The sequence below is a fragment of the Erigeron canadensis genome, chromosome 7, assembly GCF_010389155.1.
Source record: "Erigeron canadensis isolate Cc75 chromosome 7, C_canadensis_v1, whole genome shotgun sequence".
NCBI lineage: Eukaryota > Viridiplantae > Streptophyta > Magnoliopsida > Asterales > Asteraceae > Erigeron > Erigeron canadensis.
In genome coordinates, this window is record NC_057767.1 from 36,289,218 (window position 1) to 36,313,818 (window position 24,601).

The 24,601-nt window shown below is 31.7% G+C and overlaps 4 protein-coding genes across 4 annotated transcripts; 1 reads left to right on the plus strand and 3 right to left on the minus strand.

The window, feature by feature from the left end:
- The first annotated feature begins 1,874 nt into the window (after window positions 1–1,874).
- LOC122609437 (alkylated DNA repair protein ALKBH8 homolog) lies at window positions 1,875–5,131 on the plus strand. The gene is made up of 5 exons (XM_043782479.1): window positions 1,875–1,894; window positions 2,065–2,270; window positions 3,525–3,556; window positions 3,984–4,190; window positions 4,713–5,131. The coding sequence occupies exons 1-5, from the start codon at window positions 1,875–1,877 to the stop codon at window positions 5,016–5,018; spliced, it is 771 nt and encodes a 256-aa protein (XP_043638414.1). The 3' UTR covers window positions 5,019–5,131.
- Window positions 5,132–5,133: 2 nt separating this feature from the next.
- LOC122609438 (translocator protein homolog) lies at window positions 5,134–5,634 on the minus strand. Its single transcript, XM_043782480.1, has one exon. The coding sequence runs from the start codon at window positions 5,632–5,634 to the stop codon at window positions 5,134–5,136; it is 501 nt and encodes a 166-aa protein (XP_043638415.1).
- Window positions 5,635–7,078: 1,444 nt separating this feature from the next.
- Window positions 7,079–11,997, minus strand: LOC122606960 (beta-glucosidase 11-like). Its single transcript, XM_043779864.1, has 13 exons — window positions 11,762–11,997; window positions 11,345–11,408; window positions 10,617–10,672; window positions 10,449–10,524; window positions 10,292–10,363; window positions 10,115–10,202; window positions 9,757–10,012; window positions 9,128–9,243; window positions 8,765–8,985; window positions 8,625–8,650; window positions 8,435–8,522; window positions 7,950–8,040; window positions 7,079–7,454 (listed from the first exon to the last, which is right to left on the minus strand). Exons 1-13 carry the CDS (start codon window positions 11,936–11,938, stop codon window positions 7,235–7,237), a joined length of 1,551 nt encoding a protein of 516 aa, XP_043635799.1. The 5' UTR covers window positions 11,939–11,997; the 3' UTR covers window positions 7,079–7,234.
- A 6,491-nt stretch (window positions 11,998–18,488) lies between these two features.
- On the minus strand, window positions 18,489–23,380 carry LOC122606943 (beta-glucosidase 11-like). Its single transcript, XM_043779842.1, has 13 exons — window positions 23,159–23,380; window positions 22,935–22,998; window positions 22,213–22,262; window positions 22,017–22,092; window positions 21,860–21,931; window positions 21,683–21,770; window positions 21,328–21,586; window positions 20,736–20,851; window positions 20,399–20,619; window positions 20,123–20,148; window positions 19,932–20,019; window positions 19,324–19,414; window positions 18,489–18,844 (listed from the first exon to the last, which is right to left on the minus strand). Exons 1-13 carry the CDS (start codon window positions 23,363–23,365, stop codon window positions 18,613–18,615), a joined length of 1,590 nt encoding a protein of 529 aa, XP_043635777.1. The 5' UTR covers window positions 23,366–23,380; the 3' UTR covers window positions 18,489–18,612.
- Between the last annotated feature and the right edge of the window lie 1,221 nt (window positions 23,381–24,601).

A 24,601-nucleotide genomic window follows, 5' to 3' on the forward strand; every position in this document is an offset into this window, starting at 1 on the left:
TATATACTGAAAATACACTGTTTGATCTGCAGTGTGGTTTTGTCTTTATGGGACTATCCGCAGCGACATCGACAACGACTTTTCCTGTTGACTATGACTGTCGATAGACTGTTTTGTCTTATTCGACTTTCCGCGGCGATATCGCCGCGAAAAGTTTGTCTTATTCAACTTTCTGCGGCATAAGACAAAACAGTCTGTCGACTATTACTGTTGACTACGACATTCGATGTGACTTTTGTCTTATTAGACTTTCCGCAGTGACTTATCCTGGTCGGGATATCCTTTTTTGAGGTCGGCTTACCGTCTGGCTAAATTAAACAATAATAATAATTAAAAGTTCATTGAAACATCTAATCTAAAATCTAAAATATAAATAAAATACTCGTAACAAAAATAATTAAGGTTGTAGGAGGACAGTGTGTGGTATCAATGTTGACACGTGAAGATGTTGGTGGGGTCCGTAAGTGAATATAAATTCCCTCCCCATTCCAGCTTCACGATTAAGGCACAATCTTCTAGGTTACCTTTTCACGTCTTTTTCCATCCACTTGTTGTGTGGACTCTATGATGAGAAGGACGAAGGTATCTTCACCCGTTCTAGCGAGACTTTAATTATTGTATTGATACGGTTTTTGTTGTGATATTGTATTTGTCTTGAACAGCACTAGTTTCGTCAACATGTTGCTCAATTTTAATTAATTTGTCATTACTTTTTGTTATTGATATCATGTCACTATATATATGTTTACTAAAATTCCCACATATCAAATAGATATTTAAGGAGGTATTTGGTGTACTTTTAGTTTTTTTACTTATCTTGAGCGAAAAAAAAAACTATTTTAAGTATTTGCGTGAGTTTTTAAGCTTGTATTTTTTAGTTTTTATAAGTCACTTTTTGATAACTTAGAAATCAAAGTCTTTTAGCTTTTCTTTCTATTTTTCTTTTTTTTTTTCTTTCAAAAACCAAAAGTTAATCCAAACACTAAATAAGAGCTTATAAACTTAAAGCAAAAAAGCCAAAAGCCACTTATATTTTATAAGCATAAGCCAAAAAATATAAGCTAGGCCAAACACCCCCTAAATAAATACTGCAACCACGTTTAAAAGTTTGATATGTCAAATACATATATATTATTTTTGCAAGGAAACAAGAAATCAAAGACAAAGAAAAAATTGATTAAAAGTTTCTAGTACATAAATATATAAACCAAAAGAAAAGAATATGTGTAACAAACAAAAAATAAAATACATATATTTATTTATTTGACAAAACAATTGTTGAACGAAAATGTCAAATGTATTAGTTGGATACTGGAGGGGAAAAAAACTTTGAAAAGAACTAAGAAAAAGCCTCAGGGATAAAACTAAAAAAGAATGCGATGTGACAAAATCTGAATGATGATATGAGATGCGTCGTGAATGAAAGTTTTTATTGTATTAGTTGGAAAACAAAAGTTAAAAAAAAGTGTGCAAAAAACCAAGAATACGACGTTGAAAAAACTAAAAAAAAATGCAATTGTGGTAAAATTTGAATTATGGTACACTGTGTGAAGAAATTGAACCAGTGTATGGTGGGTTGTTACTGTTTATTTCGTATTTCTTTAATAAAAGTATTAATTTAGTATGACAAATGATATAATTTTTGATAAATAATCTAATAATTATTTAAAAACGATAAAACATGACAAGTGTAATTTATTATTATTATTATTTTTTCATCAAATGATTTTAACAAATGTCATTATCTAATTATTAAAAAAAGATTATTAGACTAATATATTAAGAGGACATATCATTAGGGATTTGACATATCATTTTCCTTAATTTGTTATAAGTTAATTTTTATTATCATTTGTTTTTAAACTCAAAGCCCTATGGGCTATGGCCTATGGGCGTAAGGCGAATTGGTCTATGATTTCAACTTTATGGGCTGCGGTGGTCAACGACAAGAATAAAAAAGGAACAAAACAAATTTCAAACACAAAAACATACATCAAATCAAACCTTAATAAAAAGAAAAAGAAAGTAAAGGATGGACGAAATAAAAACAATAATCCAAGAAGCATTTGGATCATCATCATCATCTGAAGAAGAAGAAGATAGCGACAACGATGATAGTCAACAGCAGCAGCAGCAGCTGGAAAGAAAGTTAAAATTATTTGGTGAAAACCCAAAATGGGAACAAATTACTGAAATCAAAGGATTAACTTTATTTACCCACTTTTTAACCTCTCATCAACAATCCTCTTTGCTACAATCTATCTTTCAAGGTCATCTTTTTCTTTTAACTTCTTTCTTATTTCCATTCCATATTTTATATGATTTGACATTTTTAACCTTGTAACTTACTAAATGATATAAAATGGTGTTTGTTATAGGTAAATCAGTTATCGTTGTTTAGAAATCACTCCACATTCCAAAACAGGAATTCACTTTAGTTTTTGATGTCAAACATATTATTTCCTAAACTTGTATGCTGCTGGTGGTACTTTATGTAAGTTTAGATATGGTTACGAGTCGTTTTCGTGTATCGTGTATATATATATAAAGATGAATGGCATAGTTTTGAAGCTGAAAGTAACCGGCTTGACATTATTTATAGATGTAACATCTAAGTAGTTATCTTCAAATGCATTACTGATTTGAACTTTGTAGCAAGTTAGACCCACATACAATACTTTTTGTATATATTGATATAGTTGAAAATGATTTCTAGAAAGGTATTTAAACAACTTCATTTCGAAATCAAGAAGTTAGCAGTTTTCACAATGTTTCTCGTTTGACATGTGTTTTCATAGTTTTGTGCAACAACTAATGTATCTTAGTGGCATTGGTCTAAATTATGTTAGAAATAGATGGAAAATTAAGGTTGGAGAATAGCGGCGGGCAAAAAAGATGGGTCAGATTGGGTTGGGTTACTGGTCAAAACGGATTTGATTTGAAACGGGTCTGGGTGGAAAATGTATCAAACATGGTTGGGCTGAGTTGAACTGAAATTTCTTAATACTCCTTGAAGAAGTCCAATCTTGAACTGCTCTTGATTGGACAGAACTTTTAATCTGACCTGCTCAACCCATTCAGTGTTTTGTGAACTACCTATGCGAACCTAGTAAGCAAATAAAAGTTAGTCAAGCCTACCTAATTTCCGTGAGACTGAATGGGATTGCTTTCAAGGAGACGATATCACATCACTTATCATAATGCTCAAATGAGCTAGACAGAGATGTTATATATACCCATGTCATTCTCAGCAAGGGACTTGTATTAACAAGAATTACTTATAGATGTCACACTCATTTCTTAGTAGTTCTCTTTATATTCGTAACTAATATGACATTTCTAGCAACTTAGGCAGTTAGTCCCACGTACCATACCCATGTATAAATCTTGATATAGTTAAAAATGATTTCTCGACAGACATATGAACAACTTCATATCTGAAATTGATAATTAAGCAGTTTTGACATTATTTCTCATCTATCATTGTTCTTAATTAATTGTTCTTCTGTAACTTATGGGTGCAGAAGGATGGTTCAGCGACGTCACTCATAATCAGGTTCGACAAATTACATGGCCAAATCATGACATATATTGGATCATTTTATCATATGATTACAGAGTGAGCTTTACACGAATAGTTCCGCTTTCCATAATGCTGTTGTATTTTTTCACGGCACAAGAATGTTTAACATGATAATATGGGTGGTTGTGTTAATAAGGGTTTTATATTCACAATTAAGTAAGCATATAACAATGCTATAAGATCCGTTTTCATGAATTACTCATTTGTGTCTATATATACGCCTCTTCAAATGGACTTATTTGGATGTAAGTATCCAACTGGAACCCTGTTATTGTCTTAGAACGAGTTAACCAATTTATTCAAGATGGGTTTGTTTATATAATGAAGCTCATGTAAGGTGTAATAACTACACACGTGCTCAAGCTTTCTGTTTTCATAAATCATGTTACTGTTGTTGCAGGCTATGAGGTTCGGTGATCTTCCAGCATGGGCAAAGGAGCTCTCAACATGTATTCGAGAGCTTATCCAGTATAGTGATTATGATCCTGAATCCATGGACACAAGCACTTGCAATATGGATAATAAGGACTGCATATTTCCATCAAAGCTACTGCACAGGGAGCCTCTCTTTAATCAACTCATCGTCAACTCGTACCAGCCAGGTGAGGTGCGACATGATATGTTTATTCGGTGTTATCATGTCTGTTACACAAATTTATGTTTACAAATACATGTTTGAGCTAATCGCCACACATAGATTTCGAATAATATCTTGATTACTTCACTGATCAGTTCAACTTTCAGCTTCTAGTTAGAACGATAGAGCCTAGAGGTGGCAATTTGGCCATTTACCTGAAATCGGGTCAATTTGGGTTATATGCTATGTCTAATGGTCAAAAAGCTTGATTAAGATTTAAACTGGTCAAACATCTTCCAAGGTCTATTGTAAGTGCTTACAACCTCAATAGTCGTTTTATTGGAGAACTTGGATTATCATGCTAATAAAATAGAAATTAGTCTTATTTAGTAAGAATTTATAAAGTTAAGTAAAAAGGCAAAATATATTGACGGGTGAACAAAATCGACCGGGCCATTTTTGATACGAATCCATTTTAATTGACATAATAATGACTAACTAGATACCCTCAAAGTTTTCGATGCCAATGTCTTCTTCTGGGATTCATTTCAGGGAATTTGTGCACATGTTGACCTAATGCGGTTTGAAGATGGAATAGCTCTAGTCTCCTTGGAATCATCTTGTGTGATGCATTTTAGCCGAGTTGAAGAAGAATTTGCAAGTAATGGAAAACAAGCCGAGGCCAAGATCCCTGTACACTTGACACCAGGGTCTTTACTCTTAATATCAGGTGAAGCCCGATACCAATGGAAGCATGAGATCAACCGCAAACCCGGTTTCCAAAAGTGGGATGGCCTAGAAATTGATCAGAAAAGAAGAACCTCCATTACATTAAGAAAGCTTTGTAAAAGTGAGTAGTATCCACTGCATTCCGAGTTATGGTGTCTTCAAATGCTATGTAACATCTAAAACATCTTTCCTTTACAAATTCTACCTTCTATATATATAATGTTATGTATCGCAATTTTTTATCCTATAGTACAAAATATAGATTTACAGACGTTAAGAACCCGCTCCAGACCATACAAAGCTTCACTAGGTCACCAGCTATCGGATTAATACGGCTGAACATCTGAGAACATAAGAAAATGGTAATCAATTGACCAAAGCTCATGGCCAATGCCATCTGGTTTGGGCCATTTTTGAGAAAAATCATGTCCCAAGCCAAACCCAGTCCTAGCTGACCCAAATACATAATAATGGCCATGGGTTTGCGGTGAAACCCGCTCTCGGCCCAGACAAGCCAAGCCGATAACCCCATTACAAAAGCCAACGATAAACATGTTAGGTGTATGGCCCACAAGGGTGGGATCCAGAATGGTCTGTCTAGGTCGTTATATATCTGGTTTTCTCCGAACCACATGATGTCTGTGAGGGTTAGAGCTACAGGGAGAGCGATGGCCAAGCCCAATGACTTGACACCTCCACTTGCTGTTGATGGTTTTTTCTGGGATCTTGTTCTGTTGTAGTTCATGTTGCCGGCCTTTTGCGTCTCCGGTGATGATTGTTAATTAGTCTTTTGTTATGTGTTTGAAAAAGTATTGCGTGGTAAGAAGACATGTTTGATGAGATCAAAATGTAGGTTTTAATATGGGATGGTTGAGAGGATTTTTAGGAGATGGTTTGTAAGAGAGAAAGAAACTTTTTTTTCGCGGCACATGGCATGAAACAAACGTTATAAGGAGACACGAGTTATGTAAAGTTCTAAATAAGTTTGGATTTTTTTCTAAAGAATAGCACAAAAGTAAACCGATTAATCAAGTTTTTACATGAATACAACTCTTACGTATTAATCATATCTTATAAATCCAAAAGTTGCAAACTTTTATTTTCAAATAGGCATTTGGGGGTATGAAGTATGAACATTGGCTGACATCTGTGACATGTCAAGTTCACATCAAATAATCCAACTATTATTTAACTGTGGTGCGTTTCAAATCATCTTCAATGCACTATACAAGAAGGATTGACACTTAGGGTAAACTACATTATTTTAATCGGGTATGTGCTATCACAAAGTGGCTTTTCAATGAAATTCTCACGGACATGTCAACTCTAAGATTTGAACCCATGATCTGTGACTATGTGAGTAATGCATAGAGAATTATTTAGTTTGTTTAAAAGCATCTAAAACTGCTTATTATTCATCATAGCTCATCAAATGATAGTTAGGCCTTAGAGGGCTCTTTATTAATTTCTTTCTTCTTCAGTTTTGTCACCTTATTTCTACTTCATTACTTTTAAGTTGGTTTGAAAATGACACGTCTATACCAAAAATACCATTTCACTTCTTTTATCTATTTCTACTTCATTACTTTTAAGTTGGTTTGGAAATGACATGCCCATACCAACAATACCACTTCACTTCCTTATATTTTGATATTTTTTTATTATATCTAACCATCCATTAAATTTTAAAGAAATAAAAATAAAAATGAGAGGTTGTTGGTTGGGAACCCACTTCACTTTCTAACTTCCATTTTACTAAACGGACGAGTTGCAAAGAATTTGAAAACTACAAAGAGCACGCCTTCATTTTGAAAAGTGAAGGGCAAACCGAAAAGACCATAAGGAGCCCTCTTATCGTACTCGTAAAAAGTTTCATACGAGCAAAAGAAGCATATGATCGTGATGGGTCATCCACTATCCAAAATTCATTCAATTAGCATGAATATCAAATAAAAATACTTTAAAATTTAGTTTGTTGTCTTAAAGAATGGACTACACTAATTTGTAGGAAATTGCTTGTATTAATCAAACGTCTTATGTTACAGTGATATCGATCACACATAGGCGAAAGCAATGCAGCTCCTTCTAGCACTCAGTCTAGTACTCTAGTGTACATTTGAGGAAATGTAATGTAAAACTGTCATAAAATGTAATGTAAAACTTTGTCATAGTAGCATTGCTATGAAAACTAATCAAATACAAAAAATCACTTAGAAAAATATCAATACAAATAACCGTCGGTGAATTTGGAGAGTAGGAATGAATAAAGCAAAACTCACAAGTATGTGCCAATTAATGGAAGTAATAGAGCCAAAAATGTATGCACGGTATGTGTAACAACAACATTAGAAAGAGTCTATTGCATCTACATTTGGCAAAATGCCACTCATGTTCTTCCCTTTCAAAAAATTGGCATACCAGTGTGCAGAAAGCTTTGGATATCGTGTTAACTCCTTGTCATACATATCGACGTAGTACAAACCATAACCAGTATTATAGCCATCTAACAGCTCAAAAAGATCAAGAAAAGACCAAACAAAGTATCCTTTCGTGTTTGAACCATTCCTGTTGTCATGTAATAGACGAAAACAACTATAAGAAATACTAGAGAAGGTCACTTCAAGTCTCTATCATTTTACCATGAATAGGTTGATTTGGGTTATGGTTTACAATAATTAGTCAAATGGGGGATAAACTGTGTAGCCAAAAGGGATCAGGTCAAATGGGTTGAAAGTTGTCCAAAATTAATTATCAATACTTACCATCTCCTTAATCATATTTATTTAGTTAACTATACATAAGAAATAGACCAAAAAAATGTTTGCAGGTCATACGCTCAACGCAACCAACCCGTCTGATTTGATCCAGATTTGTAAGTAACTATTTCAAGCGAACCTGTTCAACTCATTACCCAAGAACCCACCCATTTTGTAACCTGTAGAAATAGGCATGATTTGTTAAGTTCTGAAATGGATGGCATATGATGAAAAGAGGGAAGAATGGCATCATCCATGACTATGTGCTCTTTAGTCTTTTCTTTAAACGCTAAACAGCTTTTACCTTAGTGCATCCAACAAAGCACCAATATACGCCTGCAAGTATTCTATCCTTGGAGTGTCATTCAATGTTCCATTACGCGGTTGTACTTGGCCTGTGAAAAAAGGATATGCAATACCATAACAAATTAGTTTTGAAGGACGCATTTAAATAATTGATATTTACGTTTTAGTTTTTTACACTACTAAAAAATACTTTAAAAAAGGGGAAAATCGGAAGGAACCCCTTAATCCCTTGTACCGCATTGGTACCTACACACCACCCTGAAAGGATTTAGTGTACCTAGGTATTTGCACCTGAACGGATACCACCACATGGAGTAGATTAAATCGCCAAATTTTTGTTAGACTTCCCCCACAATGGGCCCCCACATAATGCACATCAAACAGACCACAGGAGTGAAACCGATGCATTCACTTACATGGTCCGAGCATTTCTAACTATTAGGTGAAAAAATGCTAAAACTTTTTAAGATCTGATATATTTACCATTTTCATGAATGTAGACAGGAGGATTTCCATATTCTTCTTTTAGGTATTTAAGGATCTTTTGGAGTCCCATTGGAGCCACCGGAAACTAAGATTGAAAAATTATAAAAAAAACGAACTTCAGTACTATAGGAGGATGAAGGAACATAATAACAAGTAAAAGAGTAACAGATACGATAAATGATCAAACCTGAGTTGGTGTTAGGATTCCATCGACTGCATCCCAAGATAAAGAAATCATTATAATTTTGTTAGCCGCAACTAGCATTATAGCTTTATGATATTACAGGATTTTAACGAAAGTACATGTATGACAAAAGCAAAACGTACATATTATTGTTGCGGCCATGTCTGCAACAACGTCCCTGACATCCATTTCAAGACTGCTTGGGTTGTCCTTGACATATAATGAGGAGTAGTGGTTTATGCCAACAAAGTCAAATGAACCCTTAATTCTCTCTGATTCTAGTTTTGTAAAAGATGGCACGCGGGTGCCTGCATTCTTCTTCACTATTTCTGGGTAGTCCCCGTTTACTAAGGGATTCAAAAACCTGATTCAACCGAGGAATGTACATATAGTCAGACTTTGATTGAAAGACAGTACTTTTGTTTATAAACCCTTAAATATATGATCCCGAGGGTTTCAAATAATAGGTTTTGGTTTAAATTTATGTAGCATACATGATTACTCACCAACCCACATAGAAGTCATTGGCTCTTTGGGTAGCTTCCACGTCTTCCTTAGTATTTGTATAAGGTTCAAACCAATAGAAAAAAATATTTATTCCAACAAAACCATGTTGCATGGCCTGCACTATTAATAATATCAGTTATGCAAACAAATAGCAAATGTTTCTTGCAGAGAAGGGTCATAAACTCATAATTATAGTTGATAAATTTTAATTCACACACTTATTAACAGGTCGATTTTGCATTTTATCTCTTATCTCATACGGGTCGTATTTAAACAGCTAAAAGGGGACAGGTCAAACTGAGATATTCACCCAAAGTCTATATTTAGTGCGCACAGCTTCTCAAAATGTGTATTATTACCTGTACATCATAACTGTGAATCTGTGATAATACTTCTTTTGCCTCATAATGACTTATCAGCTAGTTATAAAGGACAAAAGGGTGTCTAATTTTCAACCAGACCAAGCTTGCCTCATTTGAACCATACTAACAAATGACCCGTTTTAACTATTAACCTGCAGGTGTGTTGACCCATTACCAAACCCATCCATCTCATCACCTATTAACCTCTAAAAATAACATGAACTTGACAGTTTCAATTGCAAGTCATGCAAAGCACTGACTTTTACCTTATACTTTTTCCGGTACAGTCTTACAGTTGATGCATGTGCCAACAGCAAATGGTGAGCTGCAAGGTATGGTTCATATGTAGAGTTGCCTCTGGTACAGTTGAGAATCCCAAATGGAGAACAACGTCCAGGAGGTGTGAAGCCTAAATCATAACCACCCAAAGTAAAGACGTTTACTTCATTAAACGTAGTCCAGTGCAAAACTCTATCACCGAATTCTCTGAAGCAACAGTCTGCATATGCAACAAAGTCTTTCCTGAAAATACAAATAGTAAACCAAATAAAATTTATTGTATGCACCTTATAGGCTTATACAACACAATTGGTCGTAGAACAATAGTTTTCGTTAGGACATTACACTGCTTTTTTACTAATCCATCCTCCATATTCATCTTCAAGAATTTGGGGTAGATCATCATGATGTAATGTAACATGTGGTTGTATCCCTACATAATCAATGAGTTGCTTTTTTATATACAGACAATCGATAACCAAACAGTACTAGCTGACCAAATAATCCAGTTATACTATATACCATAGCTGATAAGCTCGTCGATGAAATTGTTGTAGTATTGTAATCCCTTTGCATTAATGGATCCTCTTCCATCTGCATAAACACAATTATGCATAAGAAAAACAAAAATAGTTTTGCTATATTTGGCATTTAATTAGTTCGGGGAACATGAACATACTTGGGATCAGCCTCGACCAAGAGATAGAAAATCTGAATGCTTCCAAACCTGTGTCTGCAATGAGTTGAATGTCTTCCTACAATGTTTGAATGCAGTCATGTAAATATTTAGTACAATGTGGGCTCATATAGAACATCATCGGTTGTGGAAGACCTGCATTACATGTACCTTGTATTTATGGTACCCATCACATGTGACATCCGCGTTTGCTCCATTGTAGAAGCCTAAGATTTTGAAGCCAAATAAATTTAAACTTGGCATCAACAAACATATACGAGTGCACATATCATGCTATTGAGTTTAAACTTTTGCAAACAAATAAACTAACTTATAAACAATATCCCTTTGTTGTCCCTCAAAAAGTCCTCTCCCCCTTCCCCCCGGGACTCCGGGAGGGAGGTCCTGGGACATCATCACTTGTGCTTGACTATGACAATTATCGAGTCTATGGTACCGACTTACATTAGTGAGTGTTGGCATTGCTCTGTCAGCACACTAATCAGTGACCTAGCTGATGAGTTGATTATGTATTTAAACTAAATAGAAGATTTTGATTCTTGAGTCTATTTTTAGGATTTTCCTTTTACTTTTGAACAGAAATTGAGTATATGTAGCCGAGTATTACAGTAATATGTAAAATTTTATTCAAATAAGGCCCCATTCCATAAGTCCGCTTTAGACCGCCCAAATGATATTTGTGTAATCAAGTCGAACAACTAGTTTCCAAAATGATACCATGATTTACACATACTTCAATTCCTAACAAAGATTTGATATATAACAATAACTTTTAACATATGATACATACATTTTATATATTTATGTAAACTTAATTAAATACCTTCAAAAACACTTGGACTCAGTTAAAAATAGAACAAGTAAACGTAAAAAACGACCTGAATGCGCAAAAGTGTCCCAAATACTATAAGTCCTCCCATCTTCTAGTACCGCTCCTTCAACCTGTCGTCATTATCAGGCGATATATGTTACGTTTGTATAAACGTAACAAACAACCGGATTGTATATATGCATTATATATATATATATATACTCCCTATGATGCAACGGCGGCGACAGATTGTGGTGATGGTAGTGTTGGTTATTGATGTAAATAAGACACTATGTATTTTAAGAGTTAAGGGTATATAGTAAAGGTATTTCAAGTAGATATTATAGATATTTCATGTGGACATGTTTATAATAATGAATAAAAAGAGAGACATTTTACTGTTATCAATTACTTAATTGAAAAAAAGCGAGAGACCAAAGTATAGATATGTCATATGTGTACAATTATTACTTATAATATATACCTGATAAGCGGAAGTACCGGCACCGAAAACGAAATCACTAGCGAAATCATTTCTGGTATATTTATTAGTATCAACATCATCATCACTACTAGAGTATTCACTGAATGCTACTACATTACGAGTATTATTTATATTTATAAGAACAAAAACAACAACAAGACATACAAAACTAGACATTTTGTTTTGTATACTCTTTTAAGTGGTGATGATGAATTAGATCTAGAAATAGTGAAACATGCTGTATGAATGTTTGCTTACTAAAAGGAGCGGATAGCATGCATTTAACTTTATTTTCCAGACTCCTTAATTGGACCACGTGTCACCCAGGAGATTTTGTATATATGGGTGGGTAGAACCAGTCTTTCCTTTTTAAGTAAAAAGTCACCTCAACGATTTTATATGAGTAACAACAAAAACTAAACTTTACAAATAACATAACTGGGTGTCATATTAGTTAGTTAATCTTTATTTATAAATTTTTTAAAAAGGCGTAAATTATTCGCTGATAAGGTAGCACTTTAATGAAACTAGACTTTGTTGGAAATGGCCTTAAATCAATTTTTTTTTATTTTAAAAGAAAAGCGAATAAATGGCTAACATCTCCCAACTTTGATACGTTCACGTCGGGTTCAAATTTTGGCAATGCCCTAAAGGGTTTGCTCTCCAATATGTAAATCAAGGGTTTTACACTTTTATTTTTAGGAAAATGACTTTTGTGTCTAATTTGTATACCTAAAGATAGTCATAAAAAATAGTTCAAGCCATAAGATCAAAGGTAGTAAAGATAATGAAAAAAAATTAATAAAAAACAAATGTCATATATGCATTAGGCTTATTTTTTTAAGTCTATGAATTAGGTATATATGTATATCATTATCCTTTACTTAATAAGGAAATGATTTTAATATTACTCGTAATTAATAAAAACAATGTTATAGTAATAGCGTGTACTAAGCTAGTCATAATAATCCACTGAGCCTCCTTCAATTCTTAGAATCCACTAAACAAACGATTGTTTTGTTATTGCTTTTTGTATGGGGTTAAAAGATAAATATTACATTTAAATTAAAACATGAGATATTTTGTCCCGTTTGTTTTCGACACTATCGAGAAAGCTTGTATTGTGATCAATATGTGTTCGACACCTTTGGTGTTCTTTGTCCTCGAAGCTGTGCGACTTCTGAAACGGATCTAGAAAGTCATTACTAGTAATTCCTGGATCCTTAAGGCCCAAAACGTTGTATTTAGTAAAATCAGGTTTGCTATTCAATACAGTGTATCGATGTAACTTATTATCCGACTACCTGTCATTGTAATGTAATGTCTTTCTGTGTTTTATAAAACAAGTTTTCTTGACAAAAAGAAATTAAAAAATAAATATAATAAAATAAAAAATATAATCTATAATATAACTAAAAGAAGGGGTTGGGGGTACACTTGGCACCCCTAATCCACCTCCTTGAGTCTAATCCTCCCTTCTTATTAATCTTCTAATTTTTTAATATTAATCTAAATTAATTTACACTTTTTGGTTTTTTATCACCAATTTACACTTTAACCCCAATCTAAAACAATTAATTTACACTTTTTGGTTTCCCATGACCAAGTTACGATTTAACCCAATTTAAAATAATTAACTTACACTTTTTGATTTTTCATCACCAATTTACACTTTAACCCAATTTAAAAATAATTAACTATACTTTTACACTTTTAGAATATAAGAAACTGTAAATTTTTAATCTAACTAAAGTTGAAAAAAATGGGGTAAACTGGAATCAATATTTATATGGAGTTAATTTTCGTATGTTTCTTCTTTGGGCGGATAATTTTTGGAGTATTTTGACCGATGAGATGGCTATTCAGCTAGCAAATTTTCAAGTTGATTTTGGTATATCTATTTAATATATTTGAATTTTAATTTTTTAGCTTTAATTAATAATTTTGAGCCTACCCGTCCGTTGAACAAGTCTGAACACTAGTTAATATATATAATATTGATTTTATTACATTTTTCAATAATAGAAAAGCAATGAGGTATAGACGTACGGAGTACCCACGTTACATCCACATATATGTACAACTTGTCCACTAAATAGGTTATCACGCATATTATTTGAAAATGTGATACGAGTAACATAATACATTAACATAATAAGTTTTTTACATGCATATATTTCAATGTATATTATACATTATGAGTTATGACATAGGTATATTCATATATACTATGCTAATTCCTGCTAATCACCAATAATGAAATTAATCATATACTAAATATTTTATAAATGAAATCAAGACAAATAAAGTTGGTCAATTTGTGTGAGTAGTAAAGAATAACGCAAAACTCACAAAAGTTACAATTATGTGCTGGTTAACACTTTTAGCCCTTTAGACCATTTCATTAATAACTCAACTCAATGATATTATTCATTAAAAAAACTAATGTTTTTTTCTTACACAACTTGAAAGAACCCGACTCGATAAACCGAAAATACAAGATTTTTATTTATTTATTTTTTTTTTTACCCCCACTGCGACTCAGTGGGGTTAGGACACCTCCCACTGCGACTCAGTGGGAATTCTCTGGTCGGCAAGTGAAAAACCTCCCACTGCGACTCAGTGGGGTTAGGACACCTCCCACTGCTCAGTGGGAAATCTCTGGTCGGCAAGTGAAAAACCTCCCACTGCGACTCAGTGGGGTTAGGACACCTCCCACTGCGACTCAGTGGGAAGTCTCTGGTCGGCAAGTGAAAAACCTCCCACTGCGACTCAGTGGGGTTAGGACACCTCCCACTGCGACTCAGTGGGAAGTCTTTGGTCGGCAAGTGAAAAAACCTCCCACTGCGACCCAACTAAATCCAACTTTTAAACTTACATTAACAACCTAACCAAATTATTTTTTTAATAGATAATAATGTTATATAATTAGTGTTTATTTTATTTTTTATATGAAATAACTTTAAGAAATTAGAATTATTTTTTTTTATATTCAAAATATGAAGTTATTTATCATTATAAATATAAATAAATTAATTAGATTTTAACAAAAATATATTCATCAAACATATATTATAAATTAATTAACTCATATTATATTATATACAAATTAAATTATAAATTCAAAAAGTAAAAAAGAAAATAAGAAAATAACTATAAAAAAAATATAAATATGCAGAATATATCTTCAAATCTCAAACATGTGGACACTTGATAGTATATATCTCAACTAGATTATTGTCCCGCGTAATACGCGAGCATGCATATAAATTAATAACATGTTATCATTTGATATAAATATAAAATTAATAAATACTTGATTTTATATAGTATTTTATTTGGTGGTGGTGACAGGTGGCGAGGTGTGATTGTTAATGTGAAAAAAAGGGGTACATGAGTAAAGATATTAAGGTTGTTTAAAGCTAAGAGTATTTTGGGTATAAAAAAGTGTCGAATTTATTAATATAGGGAAAGCCATTTTGCTTTATAAAGGATTATATATATATATATATATATATAGGGTAAGTTTATGTGAGAACTATTCACATATAAACATATTTAATTTCAAGTAAAATTTAATATGGTCATATGTGAACAAATTTGCTCACATATATCATTCATATATGAACATCAACTTATAATTTAAAGGTTCTCATGGTTCTTCCAATTTAAATGGTTCTCACATGAACATTTTCCTATATATATATATATATATATATATATAAAACATGGGGATAATAATTTATTCATTAGACATTAAAATAAAATAAAAAATTAACATGTGAGAGAAATTACACCCAATTTAAGTGTATGACAATACCACGTTTACTTTTCCCTATATATATGATGCATTTTTCACTTAATTTTGAGTAAAGTCGATGTCCTTCGTATTATGGATTATATGAATTATTTTATTTAATCCCTTTTTTAAACTATCATTAAAAACTTTGTATGAAAAGTTTATTATGATTTCTTAAAAATAGTTAGACTATAAATCTTAAAATAATTTTTATAAATTCATTTTATAATTTTTTAAATCGTTATTCTTGATTGATCATAATTCGTTAATATTAAACCCAATATAGTTTTCATTATAATTCGTATCCATAATCGTATGTTCCTTTTCTTGTTTCCTTCAATTTTTTGTTGATATATTTTGTCTTTTTATACTATCTTAGTATAAATTGCAGCACAATTCATGTGAATTTATATACAAATAAATTCATTTTATTAGTTACTATTTTAAAAAACTTTAGCATTTGAAAATTAAACGTATAAAGATGAATAAAGTAAAATATAAATGGTAATAATATATTGAAAAGAAATAATGCATGATAATGATAGTAATAGATTGAAAAGAATTAATGCATGAATATACATTAGAAAATAACAGTTATTATTAGTTTATCCTTAAATTTGATTTTTTATTTTGTTTAAAATATATAGTTGAAGAGCAAATGTTGTGTTTGACCAATTATAAAGTCAATGACATCATCATTTTGATCTAAGCGTTGTAATTAAAATTTAATACTCATCCAATGGTTATTGTTTCTTCATTATATATTTTAAGACTATTATCAATACTTCTATTCTTTTATTCTACTATATAAAGATTATACACCCCTTGTTGAAAAGAAGAGTTGCGAAATGACCATTTTACCCTTAATAGATTATTTTACACCATGAGTCCTTTATCTTATAAATATTTCCACCAGCACCTTTACATTTACATCAACCTGCACCATTCGATATTGTCACCACCATCAATAATCGCCACCATGACCACCCGTCGCCGACACCACCAACTGCCATCACGGCCACCACCGCCGCATTGCGCGGGTACCGTGCTATATATATACATATGATGTCATCTTCCACTTAAGTTTAAGTTAAGTGGATTTTAAACCTTTCATATTATGAATTATATCAATTATGTTATTCAAACTCTTTTTTATCAATTATTATTCAAAATTTGCATGGAAAGTTTATTACGATTTTTTAAAACTTTATTTAACTTTAAATTTTAAAATATCTCTAAAAAGCTCATTCTACTATTTTTTAACTCTTTATTATTGATAGATTATAATTCGTTATACTCAACTCAATACTATTTTCATTATGATTCCTAGCCATAAATGTTTATTTGTATTGATATCTTACTAAGCCATAGGTTTGTTTATTTTCTAACTTCTTTTTAGTATATTTGGTCTTTTTATATTATTTTAGTATAAATTGCAAAACATACTTTATGTGAATTTATATACAGATAAATTCATTTTATTAAAACTTTACTGTTTGAATAATATATGTATATAGATAAAATAAAATGATAGTAATAGGTTGAATAGAAATAATGCATAATAGAATGAAAAGAGTTAGTACATAAATATATATATTTAAAAATTAGTATTATTGGTTTATCTGTAAAGTTTGGGTAGCATATTCCAAATTGATGTCCGATAGCAATGATAGACTTAAAAATAATTACTTATGTTAAAAAAAAAGGGGAAAACATCTTAAAACTTTATGTTTAATATAAAATATATATGTATATTTTAGTGTTAGTTGTAAAACGCAAAAATATTTAGTTGTTAAAAATTGTTAATATTTTTATTTTAGCCAGATAAATTATTGTTGGATAAAGGTTATTATAAAGGTTCAGTGCTACATACTTTATAAAAATTATAATTGAAAAATAGCTTTATTTTACATGTTTCATAGTGATAAAAATGATTAACTTAGTATTGTTAAATACGTATATGCTTTCTTCTAAAACCTAAAAATTATTTATTTTTTAAAACTAAAAATAATCATGAATATTATATAGATTTCTTATTATTATACACTAATATATTTAGTTACATAAGGTTATACTTTATCTAAATGTATAAAGTAGAAGGACTAATACCGTGTTTACTTAATAATAATAAATTTGATAATGATACAATTATTTTGATCTAACGGTTGTAATTAAAAGTTTGAATTTATCAAATGGTCTTTAATTGGATTAGTGGGTATCAAATGGTACATGAGATTAGGGGAATCTCATCAAATTACCTTTTTTATTAATGATAAAAAATGATTAATTTATTAAATTTATTTATAATATTTAAATACTATTATAAAAGTTCAGGGTATATATTTTATAAAACTATAATTGATAAATAGTTTTATTTTACATGTTTTGTAGTGATAAAAAAAGATTAATTTATTAATTTCGTTTATAATATTTAAATAGGGCATAACCAAATTGCTTTTAATCTATTAAAAATTACCAATTGATTGTTGATTGTTTTACGGAAGGAGTAAATAAATCTCTAATATAATGATTTAGTAATAAAATATTAACATCTTATTGTTTGTTAAAAAAATTTGTAAAACTTGAATAGGATACAAATACGATGTAGATATCATACATATATTTATTATTAAATATTAATATATTTAATTACAAAAGGTTACAGTTTGTCTAAATATATAAAGTAGAAGGACTAATGTTGTGTTTACTTAATAATAAATTTGGTAATGTTACAATTATTTTGATCTAAGGGTTGTGATTAAAAGTTTGAACTCATCTAACGGTCTTTGTTTCTTTATAAAAGAATTTAAGACCTTGTTATATATATATATTGGTAGATATAATATTTGTCAAACATCAGTTGGCACATCGACTTAGTCGGTCGCATTGCAAGTTTTTTAATATTTTTTAATGTAGAAACCTAGGATATAATATTAAATTACTATATGAAATATTAAATTAGGCTTAAGGACTTTAAACATTTCTTAATGTAGAAACCTAGCCAAACATATCAGCACCATAAGTTTTACAACATCATTTTGAAAGGCAAAAGCTAATGTGAAGAATAGAAAGAGTCTTTTGCATCTACATTTGGCAAAATGCCACTCATGTTCTTCCCTTTCAAAAAACTTGCATACCAGTGTGCAGAAAGCTTTGGATATCGCGTTAACTCCTTGTCATCCAAATCCACGTAGTACAAACCATAACCATTATTATAACCATCTAAAATCTCAAAGAGATCAAAAAATGACCAAACAAAGTATCCTAGGGTGTTTGAGCCATTCCTGTTGTCATGTGATAGACGAAAGCAGCCATAAGAAATAACTAGAGAAGGTCACTTTAAGTCTTTAACAATTTATACATGAACGGGCTGATTTGGATTACGGTTTATTCGAACGGACAAATGGGCCAAATGAAACTCCTTAGCCAAAAGGTTTTCAGGTCAAATGGGTTGAAAGTCTTTTAAAATGTATTCTCAATACTTACCATGTCCACGCTTACGAGTTAACTATTTATAAGAAATGGATTGAAAACATTTGCGGTTCATACGCTCAACCCAACCAACCCGTCCGATTTGACCCAAATCTGTAACTAACTATTTCAAGCGAACCTGTTGCAACTCATTACCCGAACCCACCCATTTTGCTGCCCAATGTAGAAATAGGCATGATTCATTAAGTTCTGAAATGGGATGGTCTAAGAGGGAAGAATGGCATCATCCATGACTATGTTCTCTTTTCTTTAAAGGCTAAATAGATCTTACCTTAGTACATCCAACAAAGCACCAATATATGCCTGCAAGTATTCTACCCTTGGAGTGTCCATCAATGTTCCGTTACGTGGTTGTACTTGGCCTGTCAAAAAAGGATATGCAATACCATAACAAAACTATTTTGAAGGACGCATTCGACTAATATATCTCTATAGTTGGTTTTTAGTTTTTACACTACAAAACAATCTTAAAAAGTTCTTTCAGTATACGCTCAGTTGGACATGCCACATCTAACAGACCACAGTAGTAAAACTGATGCTATTCACTTACATGGCCTGAGGCCTGAGCATATCTGGGGGTGTAAGTAACTTTTACACTTTTCCTATTGTGTGAATGTAACTTTCATTTGGTTCATTGTATGTAACTAACCCGCTAAATTGAACGATTAATGTAAAAGTGTATACATGGCACACTATATGAGCTGCCACGTTGAAGGTTTTGATTGGTTAATGTAAAAATTTTACATTAATCGTTCAAGTTTAACGGGTTAGTTACATACAATGAACCAAATGAAAGTTACATTCACACAATAGAAAAATGTAAAAGTTACTTACACTTCTAGATACTTAACCCAACTTTATAAGGTATAATATATCTACCATTTTCATGGATGTAGATAGGAGGATTTCCATATTCTTCTTTTATGTATTTAAGGAGCTTTTGGAGTCCCATTGGAGCCACTGGAAACTAAGATTAAAATGTTATAAAAAAAAACGAACTTCAGTATTATAGGAGGATGAAGAAAAATAATAGCAAGAAAAAAAGTAACAGATACGGTAAATGTTCAAACCTGAGTTGGTGCTCCAATTCCATCGTCTGCATCCAGAGATAAAGAAATCATTATAATTCTGTTAGTCTTTAGTTCTATCTACCAAATATTGACTGTTGGATAAAGTGTTAAGTTCCCAACAGCATTTAACTACTTTTACAATCAAAACCAGAGAAAAGTGCAAAATTCTAGATCATATTCTCCCTAATTAAGATAGATAGGCTGCGACTAGCATTATATCTATAGGACGTTACAGTATTTTAATGAAAGTAGTTGTATGACAAAAGCAAAACGTACATATAATTGTTGCGGCCATGTCTACAGCAACATCCCTGACATCCGTTTCAAGACTACTTGGGTTGTCCTGGATATATAATATGGAGTAGTGGTTTATGCCAACGAAGTCAAATGAACCCTTGATTCTCTCTGATTCAAGTTTTGTAAAAGATGGAATGCGGTTGCCTGCATTCTTCTTCACTATTTCTGGGTAGTCCCCATTCACCAAGGGATTCAAAAACCTGATTCCAAACCATGGAATGAACATAAAAGTCAGACTTTGATTGAAAGATATGATCCCAAGGGTTTCAAATAATAGCTTTCGGTTAAACTTTGTGTAGCATACTTGATTACTCACCAACCCAGATAGAAGTCATTGGCTCTTTGGGTAGCTTTCACGTCTTCCGTAGTATTTGTATAAGGTTCAAACCAGTAGGAAAAAATATTTATGCCGACAAAACCATGTTGAATGGCCTTCATTATCAATAATATCAGTTATGCAAACAAGTAGAAAATGTTTCTTGCAGAGAAGGGTTATAATTATAGGTAACTATTTTGATCCACACAAGGTCGATTTTATTATTTATCTTTTATCTCAAATGGGTCGAATTAAAACAGCTAAAAAGCGATGTGTGAAACTGAAAAATTTACCCAAAGTCTATATTTAGTCTGCACAGCTTCTCAAGATGTGTATTAAAAACTGTACATCATAACTGTGATAATATTTCTTTTGACTCATAATGACTTATCAGTTATTTATAAAGAACAAGGGTGTTTGATTTTAACCAGACCCAAACTGACTCATTTCAACCATACTAACAAATGACCCGTTTTAACTATTAACCCAAAGGTGTATTGACCCATTACCCAGCCCGTCCACCTTGCCACCTCTAAAAATAACATGAACCTGACGACTTTAATTGCAAATCATGTGAAGGACAGACTTTTACCTTATACTTTTTCTGGTATAGTCTTACAGTTGCTGCATGTGCTAACAACAGATGGTGAGCTGCAAGGTATGGTTCATATGTAGAGTCACCTCTGGTACAGTTGAGAATCCCAAATGGAGAAGAACAACGTCCAGGAGGTGTGTTACCAGAATCATAACCACTCAAAGTAAAGACGTTAACTTCATTAAACGTAGTCCAGTGCAAAACCCTATCACCGAATTCTCTGAAGCAAACGTCTGCATATGCAACAAAGTCTTTCCTGCGAATACAAATAGCAAACCACATAAAACTTTATTGTATGCACCTTACACAACACAAGTAGCCGTGGAACAACATTTTTAGTTAAGAACATTACACTGATTCTCTACTAAGCCATCCTCCATATTCATCTTCAAGAATTTGCGGGAGATCAATATGATTTAGCGTAACATGTGGTTGTATCCCTACATAATGAATGCATTGCTTTTTTATATACAGACAATCAATAACCAAACAGTACTAGCTGACCAAATAACCCAGTTATACTATATACCATGGCTGATAAGCTCGTCGATGAAATTGTTGTAGTATTGCAATCCTTTTGCATTAATGAATGCTCTTCCATCTGCATAAACTCAATTATGCATAAGAAAAGCAAAAATAGTTTTGCTACATTTGGCATTTAATTAGTTAGGGGAACATGAACATACTTGGGATTAGCCTCGACCAAGAGATAGAAAATCTGAATGCTTCCAAACCTGTGTCTGCAATGAGTTGAATGTCTTCCTACAATGTTCAAATCCAGTCATGCAAATTTCTAGAGCAATATTGGCTCATATGGAATCATCATCGGTTGGGATGTTATGCGAAAGAAAAGATCGGCTGTGGCCCGTGGAAGGCATGTACCTTGTATTTATGGTACCCATCACATGCGATATCTCCATTTGGTCCATTACCTAAGATTTTGAAACCAAACAAAAGAAAACTTGGCCTCAGCAAACATCTACGAGTAATTAATATGCAGAGTTTCCTCTTATGCACATATCATGCTATTGAGCTTATACTAATCAGAGACCAAGTCTTCAATGACTTAATTCCAGAACGATTAAACTTAAATATATTTCTGTAAATACTTAAATACCACTAAAAAAAAAAGTTCATTTGTTCACACTTGGTTATAAAAAATGTGAAAAAATTTATAAATTTAATCAGATATAAACATGTGTAGAACAAAGTTACATTTAAAAATGTGAATAAATTTCAAAAGTTTTAATCTTTTCACACTTATAATTGTGTAAACAAAATGTTAACACTTAAAAGTGTGAAAACCAATTTGTAACACATGATTTCTTCATACCCTCCATTTGTGAAGAAAATAAGTGTTACAAATTAACTTTCACACTCTTAAGTGTGAGCAATTGATATATTTTTACATACTTGAAAGTATGAACTTTTCTTTTCCACATCTATAAGTGTGTAAATATTGTAATTTTTTTAATTTCTTCACACTTTGAAACGTAAACTATTTCTACACACTTATAAATGTGATTAAATTAACAAATTTTTTCACACTTTTTAAAGATATGGAAAAACAAGTGTGAATAAATGACATATTTGTTGTAGTGTACCTGAATGCGCAAAAGTGTCCCAAATACTATAAGTCCTCCCATCTTCTAGTACTGCTCCTTCAACCTGTCGTCGTCATTATATATTAAAAAAAGTAAGTAAGTAACGCCCAATGCCGTCTTTTACGGGTTTTTGGGTCCCAATATCTCAACGGTGTATGATATATATATATATATATATATACACATACACTGACACACGTCGTATTAATAATACTCGTATATACCTGGTAAGCGGAAGTACCAGAACCGAAAACAAAGTCACTGGGGAAATCATTTCTTGTATATTTATAAGTATCAACATCACTACTAGAGTATGCACTGAATACTACTAAATTACGAATATTATTAATAAGAATAAAAACAACAACAAGACATACAAAACTAGACATTGTGTTTGTATACTTTTTTAAGTGACGATGAATTAATTTCATAACAATGAAAATTGAAACATGCTGTATGATTGTTTTCTTATTTTTGAAAGGAATGGATAATTGGATAGTATTGCATTTAACTTTATATGCCAGACTATTTAATTGGACCACGTGTCACCCAAGGAATTTTGTGTATGGATAGAACCAGTCTTTCCTTGTTTTTAAGGTAAAAAGTCACCTCAACGATTTTATATAACAACAAAAATCAAACTTTACAAATAACATAACTGGGTGTCATATTAGTTAATTTATTTCGCAGAATAGATCTCTAATTTAAGATTCTCAATGAATAACCCTAGCTACCACTCAAAAATCTAAAGGGGAATTCATCAAGACTCATCATAAATTAATATGACATACTTAGAGGCTTAGGGCACCTTCAAATATTCCTAGAATAGGACTCAAACCTAAAAACTCTTGAGGAGAAACATATGTCCTTATCACTAGAACATTTGCTAATGGTTTTTTATTTTCATTTGCTTAATTACACACTGTATATGCGTACATTTATAATTATATATGCAAAAATGAGTAATATTTTTTCACATAATACTATAATAGTATAATACTTAAAAAGTACAAAGTTTCTCTTCTCTTTCAAATATCTTTTTCTTTTATTTACTGTCATATAAAAATTAACAACTCTTTTTTTATGAAAGTGTTATACAAAAGTTAGTTATGAATATATTGACTAATATATTCTTAATGAAATATAATAAGATTGGTAACAATATATATTTCATTGGAAGAATATTACTCGTGATACATAATGATAATAGTATTCATATACTGTATTTATTATTGAAATATCATTACATCTAATATAAATGGGGTTAGATGTGCATATATTCTATATGTATATCTTTGAGTATTTTCAGTTTTAATTGTTGAAGATTGGTAAGTCGTGTCATTCAAGTATAGTGAAAGGTTGTGTCTTGTGAACTGATCACATATATATATGATGAACATGCTGGCGTTATCAAAATTTGTCATTTTCGCTACATTGCTAATCCGCAGGTTAATCGCCTCTCTCTATATATATTAATATCTCTTCTATCTTTATATACTATCAACGGATATTTTACTTGTGAAATCGAACCCATTATCACTTAGACTATTACCCCATTAATTTCCACATGTTTTGCATTTGATGGATTATAGGTTTACAAATTTGGGTGCTCGTTGTTTAATCGTTAATTTCAGGTTACTTCAATATAATTAAGCTCTTAGAAATAT

Coding starts and splice junctions, on each gene's coding strand:
- LOC122606960 (XM_043779864.1), bottom strand. CDS start 11,938: ATGTCTAGTTTTGTATGTCTTGTTGTTGTTTTTGTTCTTATAAATATA. Junction 10,203..10,291: donor CGACGAGCTTATCAGCTATG/GTATATAGTATA, acceptor TTGATTATGTAG/GGATACAACCACATGTTACA. Junction 8,523..8,624: donor GAATCCTAACACCAACTCAG/GTTTGATCATTT, acceptor TTTCAATCTTAG/TTTCCGGTGGCTCCAATGGG.
- LOC122609438 (XM_043782480.1), bottom strand. CDS start 5,634: ATGAACTACAACAGAACAAGATCCCAGAAAAAACCATCAACAGCAAGT.
- LOC122606943 (XM_043779842.1), bottom strand. CDS start 23,365: ATGAAATTAATTCATCGTCACTTAAAAAAGTATACAAACACAATGTCT. Junction 22,263..22,934: donor GGACACTTTTGCGCATTCAG/GTACACTACAAC, acceptor TCAAAATCTTAG/GTAATGGACCAAATGGAGAT. Junction 21,932..22,016: donor TTGGTCGAGGCTAATCCCAA/GTATGTTCATGT, acceptor GAGTTTATGCAG/ATGGAAGAGCATTCATTAAT.
- LOC122609437 (XM_043782479.1), top strand. CDS start 1,875: ATGGGCTATGGCCTATGGGC. Junction 3,557..3,983: donor GCGACGTCACTCATAATCAG/GTTCGACAAATT, acceptor CTGTTGTTGCAG/GCTATGAGGTTCGGTGATCT. Junction 4,191..4,712: donor ACTCGTACCAGCCAGGTGAG/GTGCGACATGAT, acceptor GATTCATTTCAG/GGAATTTGTGCACATGTTGA.